The sequence below is a fragment of the Gavialis gangeticus genome, unplaced genomic scaffold (genome assembly GCF_001723915.1).
Source record: "Gavialis gangeticus isolate Ggan-Ray unplaced genomic scaffold, GavGan_comp1, whole genome shotgun sequence".
In the NCBI taxonomy this organism is placed as follows: Eukaryota; Metazoa; Chordata; order Crocodylia; family Gavialidae; genus Gavialis; species Gavialis gangeticus.
The window spans coordinates 78,631,083-78,637,840 of NW_017728992.1; the positions used below are offsets into that span (position 1 = coordinate 78,631,083).

General features: G+C 54.1%; 1 protein-coding gene across 2 annotated transcripts in view; it reads left to right on the plus strand.

The window, feature by feature from the left end:
• The first annotated feature begins 5,547 nt into the window (after positions 1-5,547).
• Positions 5,548-6,758, plus strand: part of LOC109302769 (antigen-presenting glycoprotein CD1d-like) — a 7,656-nt gene continuing 6,445 nt past the window's right edge. Inside the window, exons 1-3 of one of the 2 annotated variants that reach the window (XM_019524583.1) lie at positions 5,548-5,614; positions 5,715-6,020; positions 6,372-6,653. In XM_019524583.1, the coding sequence (XP_019380128.1) occupies positions 5,554-5,614; positions 5,715-6,020; positions 6,372-6,653 (649 nt within the window). In that variant the 5' untranslated portion in view covers positions 5,548-5,553. The remainder of the gene's footprint in view (positions 5,615-5,714; positions 6,021-6,371; positions 6,654-6,758) is intronic. The other variant, XM_019524593.1, reaches the window with a different exon arrangement.

Consider the following 6,758-nt stretch of genomic DNA (forward strand, 5'->3'; position numbering starts at 1 on the left):
CCCATGTGACCGTGCATTCATCAATGCCGCAGCCCCTCAGCTTGCTCACCAGAATTGGGTGGGACACTGTGTCGAAGGCCTTCTGGAAGTCCAAGAAGACGACATTGACTTCCTCCTTCACATCTAAGCTCTTTGTTACCTGGTCATAGAAAGAGACCCGGTTGGTCAGGCAGGATTGGCCTTGCACAAACCCATGTTGGTTACCCCTCAAAATCACTTCCCCTGCAGGGCTCTCACAAATGTGGCCCTTGATAATTTTTTTTTCAGACTGAGACAAATGAAATGACTTTTCCTCTGCATGGAATTGCAACCTCTTCCCAGTCCAGAGCTACCTTAATTTGCAATAGCACCAATATGTTCCCTAAAGAGAATCTGGAATCAATCAGCACTCCCAGAAGTACAACTCTGACCATCTTACTCATAGAGAGAAGCTTTCACTGCATGTGGACTTGTAGTATCAAAGGGGCTGCTAGCAACTGTCCAGGTTAAGACTAATTAGAACAAAATGGCAGGCTGCTGCTGTCCTCTGTCTTAAGGGAAGGGCGACTTCAGGCTGCCTGACATTCAGAGCGTTAGCCTCTAGATAACCAGCAATGCAGCTGCAACTAAACAGGGTAGACACTATAGTTATAGTTACAATAGTTTCTCTTCTAACCAGGTTTTGACCAGTGCCTATTTTTACAGCACACACGTTTTAGCAATATAGAACTGAAAAGGATTTCTCTGAAGATGACCCAAGCAATTCCATACTGACCACTCTCAATGGCTCTCATTCCATTGCCAATGTCAGCAGCACAAATTGGAATGTCTGAGCAGAAGGGGACTTTCTATCTCAATGCATTATCTGTAAGAAGTAGTTGTATGAACACTTCCCATCTTAATTTGAACTTGCACAGCATCATTCAAGACAACATGGTTGCATAAATGTAAGTGTAGAATTTGGACCTGCAATGAGAAGTCAGAAATTCTGCTAGACCAGAACTGACCTCTCTTCTGTGTGCAACTAGAGGAGCAATTGCTTATTTATCACTAGAGCAAGATTAATTATTCTTAACATTAAAACAAAATAAAGCATCTGAAGTGGATCCGAAGCGCTTTGGATGATCTGACCCGCTTTGCATAAGTTTCCTGGGCCCACGATTTGATCCGGGTGTGCTGCTTCGGACGCTGAAGTGTCTGAAGCGGCACCAGAAATGAAACGGGATCCAAAGACTCACGCACCCCTAAAGGGGATCTGGAATAATCTCCCCCTGGAGGCAGCACTTGTCAGTACTGGGGTTCCTCCTTCAGCCAGCAGTTCCCTGTTTATTTGTTTTTTGCAAAAATATTATTTCTATAAATATATGTGTGTGTGTATTTATATACTTATATATCTATAACTCCACCTCCAACACTGCCATGTGGCCCCTGCGGTTCACTTGGCAGACCAAAGCACATTGAAAACCCATTACACAGTGCCCATGCATCCATCTCCATTCCTGTACACCCACCTGCTGCCCTCCTCAGAGGCTTTGCCCCTGGATAAGTCTAGCGAGACTGCTCTGCACCAGGTGAGGTCTACCATTTCTTTCCCATCATCCTCTTCTGTCTTCCTGTAGTACCAGTACATTTCACCCAGCCCCATTTTAATACAGTCCTCAACCGTGGGGTCTGAGTGTCTGTATGTGAGCAGGTTCCTGGCTTTCCACAGTGCAGACCTGAAGCAGGAGATGAACTGGCTGAAGTGAGCTGCCGGGGTCCCTTGCTGTCTGGTCAAGTGCCCACTGAGGACCACTTCCCTGGTCTGGTCTCTGAAACCTGTCACCACGAGGAGGAGCGCACGGACTTTCTTCCACACCTGCCTGGCGTATGGGCAGTCCCAGAAGAGGTGGTGGATCATTTCTGCCCGCCAGCGGCAGGTCTGTCTTGGGCAGTTTGATGGACCTCTCTGCCCCGCGCTGTTTCTCCATGACCGAACAGGGAGTGCCCAGTGGGCTGCCTGCCAGTTCAGGTCCTCGTGCTTCTTGTGCAGGTCCTTGTGGAAGATTCGCTCCCACACGGCCTGGCAACTATCACCAGGTGGAAAGTCTACGGGCAATATGGAGCCTTCTTCCTTTACCACCTCCCCTATCCCATGGTGGTTCACCAGGGTCACGAGGGGATGGGAGCAGGGCCTGGGGGCTGGCATTGCCTGCAGGGGAAGGGGGCATGTCAGGGGGCTGTGGTGCACACCTGCCTTGCGGGGTGAAGGCAGCAGGGTGGGCATGCAGCCCTCAGGGCTGGGTAGGTGGCTGCCAGGGAGGGAGGGGCAACCCCCATTCCAGCTGCCCCTGGGCTGAATGCAGAGCCCTGGGGAATTAACCCTTTGGTGCTTGCACTCCAGTAGTGTGGAAGGGGCAACACAGTGAGTCCCAGAGCAGATATATGACCTTGCTCCCGGGGTCCTAGGACAAGGCTAAGAGCAGGTGGGAGCTGACTTCTGGTATCAGAGGAAAGACAGTGGCTGTGGGGCATCCAGGCTGGGTGGCTCTGTGAGGGCAGGGGGCCAGGGCCCAGGCTGGGGGCTGCAAGGGAGGAGGAGCAGGGAGGAAGGTCTCAGGGAAGGGGTTGCACCCTGCTTCCTGTCCTGGGGGACCTTCCAGCTTGCTCTCTCCTGTTGGACACTGGGTGGTGCTGACAAGTCTGAGAGCCCACAAGGCTCACTGCATGGATTGTCTCCCATGCGGGGACTGGGGTGGGGGTAAGAGCCCTGCCAGGAGCAGACTCCAGCCCTCCGGCCTCTTCCTGAGAAGGCAGCAGGAAGCAGATGCGGGGGAGGCACGGCACCAAGTTCTCCCTTTGTGGGCTTTCACTGGAACCAGAGCTCTCTCCCTCCAAGCCACAGCCCTCACCCTACAGGCTGCTGCCCATCTTCACCAGCACCCGGCAGGATATTGCCCAGCCTGGGGGAGCCTGTCCCAGTGGGGAGGGTGACTCATTTTCCATCACCACCTCCCTGCAGGCTATAGGGGCTCAGCTCTGCTCCCCTGGCCCAGCAGCCAGCTCCCCTGACAGCAGGATTGGGGTCATCTCAGTGCAGAGCCAGGGGTGGAGCCTGGGCTTAGTTTCTCCCTGAACCTGGTGTTACCCAAAAATTAGGCTACTGACAAGAGTTGGTTTCTTTTCATTGGGGTAGTTTATTGCAAAGGTACAGGGGAGTTATACACTTAGTAGAAACCATGAACTTATTAGGAATTGCATTACCCTACCATACACACACTTACACATACATACATGCATGCATTCTTGCAGATGACACACTTACATAATCTATCCCAAGGGTGTTGCAGGTAGAGATGGCCAGTCCTTATCCGTTGATGGAGCAGACTATCCGACTTGGCATGCACAGGCACGGGCTCTGGTGGTGAGGCAGGTTCTTCCCCCCATCATCCTTTGTCTTGCCCGCTTTTACACAGTTTGTGTTTCTGGACAAGATTTCTGGATGCTTCTTCTCCAGACATGCACTACTTGGTTGGCAAGTAACCAGCTCTTCCTTATCTCACCAGCTGGAACTGAACTTCTTGTCATGGATGTTGCACGGGCATTTGGTCTTCAATAGTCTGCTTCTAATTGCTGACATTACAACTTCCCCTTTCCTAGTTGTTTCATTTTTTCATACGATCTGCTTCTTCTTTATTAGTCCTACATACCGCATTCATACCTTCTGTTGCACAAGTTAGCAACCACCAGCACGTGTGCTGAGCACAGCACGCAAGGCCATTTTGCTCAGCACACCACCGCCAGACTGCTTTCTAGGCAGCTGCTACCAGCCATTAAGCCTGGGCTGATCCCAGCAGGCAGCTGGGTGGTTGCAAGCCCTACTGCAAGCAGACCAGGCTCTGTGGTTGGCAGCAGCTACCCAGAACCTGGGCCAGTTGCAGCCAGAAGGCTGCAAACATCTGCTCCGGGATCCAGCATTAGCTCCATACTGGCAGGTGCATGTGCATCTCAGAGCGGACAGTGTGGGAGTGGCCTGGGGCAGCGCAACCGCGGCTTCTCCCCAACTGCTGGCACAGAGGCGATGACAGGGCTCTAGATTTCGGTGTAGGTTTTTGTAGCCAGCCTGGGCTCTGGGCAGCTGCGGCAGGCAGCAGGGAAGCTGCAAACTGCTGTGCTGGGCTCCACAGCCCTGGCATCAGCTCCATGCTGGCAGCGACCACACATGCACCTCAGAGCAGACAGCAGGAGGGCTGTGCTATCTCAGGCCCTATCCCCACCATCTGCTCCGAGGCGCGTGTGCATCCACCGGTATGGAGCTGATGCCTGAGCCCGGAGCAGCTGTTTGCTGGAGCAGGGCTTGCAGCTGAGCCCACCTGACTCCCACCAACTCTGAGCCCAGCCACAGACCAGGTCCCCACCAGGATGAGGCTGGCGCTGCCCCTTGCCAGGAACACTGCACCTTTTGCAGGCTTAGCTGTGTGGTGAGGGTGGGTGGTTGGGCTGATGGGCAGGCTCTGGGCCAGGGTCTTGGCCAGCTGTGCTGCAGCCTGGGGCATGGCTCCCTGGGTTAAGCACAGGGGCTCTGGTGGGACGAGGGCATTCTTGCATTGGACTTTGTCCCATGGCCCAGGAGCTCGGCTCTGTGCATCTGCGCATCTGGTTCTGTGTGTTTGTCTGCTTCTCTCTGGTTCTGTGTGCCTGTGTGCACACATGTGCCTGGTTCTGGATATATGTGTGCATTTGGCTGTTCTGGGTGTGTTCTGGTTCTCTGTGTTTGTGCGCCTGGTTCTCTGGATGTATATGTGTGTGTCTGTGGTTCTCTCTCTGCTCTCCTTTTTCTTTTTCTTCCTCTGTCCCTCTCTCTCCTCTTTCTCTTATTTGTCTCTTTTTTTCTCTCTCTCATTGCAACATGCTCAACAAAAAATGAATACACAACAACAAAGGCAACATTTATGAATATTAAATATACTAATATGCAATGCATCCTGCCATAATCCATCCGTTCCCGCTCCCTCCCCATTTTCTTTTTCTGGCATGCCAGCACTTCAGCACCTTGCAAGGTAGACATTGTGGTTTTTTCAGCACTCTGGCTAAAAAATGTTGCCTCCCCCTGCTGTATTGCCTACTAGACCTATTAGTGATAAATTTTCTAACCTACTGGCTACACTGGGGCCTGTGGGGAGCTGTTGCTCTGTGGTGTATCAGCTGTTGCCCAAGCCTGGGAAACCTGCCTGCCAAAGGCAGGGAAATGGGGGCTGAGTTCAGGGTGGGCAATACCTTCCAGGAGCCTCAGGGCACAGGAGCAGTAAACCAGGGTGGGGGCAGTAGTAGGTGCTGTGCTGCAGAGGGGGCAGAAGGGGCACTGTTCTAGGCAGCGCCAGTAGTCCCCAGTCATAGACAGAGGCTTAAACATTGTCCCATGCTGGGGGAAGGCGGCAGTGTGGGGAAACCCAGGGTGGGAGGGCAGGGTTTCCCTCCCACTGAAGATGATAGGGCAGCACAGGGGTTGACCTCTGTGCGCAAGATGGTGAAGGGAGAAGTCTGTGTGGGCGGATGTGAAAGCTATCACATCCGCCCATTTCCGGCTCCCCTGCAATGATGCAGCACATTCCTCTCCCCCTCCCTGGCCTCTTTGTGGCCTGGGGAGCCCTGGTCGGTGTGTGGAGGGCTCAGATTCTGCAGCTCGGGCTGGTGGGGTGCTTGTGCAAGGTTGGGGGTGGGCATTGCCCCACCACTGATCCTTGCTTTCTTTGCAGCCTTCCCCATGGCATCCCCCATGCCCACCTTGCTGCCCCCCATGGAACCCCAGATCCTTCAGCTGCTGATGACCATGGTCTTCCATGACACCACCACAGCGGCTGACATGCAGGGCACTGCGATATTGGGTGATGTCCCCACCCACGCCATGGACTGTGGTACCTGCCCCATTCGCTTCCACCAGCCCTGGGCCCGCCAGGGGCTGACTCCCAAGCAGTGGACTGACCTGGAAAAAGCTATTCATCTCTACCTGGCACTTATCACCAATACAATTGTCACTGCGGTGCAAGGGACCAGTGTGACCTGTGAGTATAAAGAGCTTGGGGTGGAGGCTGAGCACTGACATGCTCGTTGCAGCCGTCTCCCACCTGGTGGGGTTGGGGCCACCAAGGTTCTTGTGGTGCCTGGCACTGGACAATGCCCCCTTGAGTGGGTGCAGGGGGGATCCCAGCTTGCTTGGGGAGGCCCTGATACAGCCTGGGTATTTTAATGGCTGTCAGAGGAGGTACCAGGAGGATCTTGCAAAACTGAAATGGTCGTCCAACCACAAAGAAAGAATGGGGTGTCCCTGGCACCATGCCACCATTTCCTCATTTTCCCAATAGCTCCATCCCTGCTCCCTTGGGCCTGACGATGCACTCCTACTCCTCTTCCAGTCCCCTTTGTGATCCAGATCCTCATGGGCTGTGAGGTCCTTCCCAATGGCACCTCCCACAGCTTTTACCAGAGCGTGCGGGACAGGCACGACTTGGTGAGGTTCAACCTGGCCACGGGTGAGTGGGTGGCTGCACCAGGGGATGAGATGGCACAACAGGTTCACCATAGCTTCAGCCAGGACCGGGGCACATCCAGCCGGCTGCAGTTCCTGCTCCAGACCACCTGTGTTGCTGGGATCCTGACCTTTGCCTACTACGGGAAGGAGACACTGAAGAGGCAGGGTGAGGCCAGACCTGCACTGGCATAATCCCCCCTGCCCTCCTGCTCAGGGCCCTCCTGCCCCCCACCCCACTCAGCCCCCCCGGCTGACATGGAGCTGCAACTTG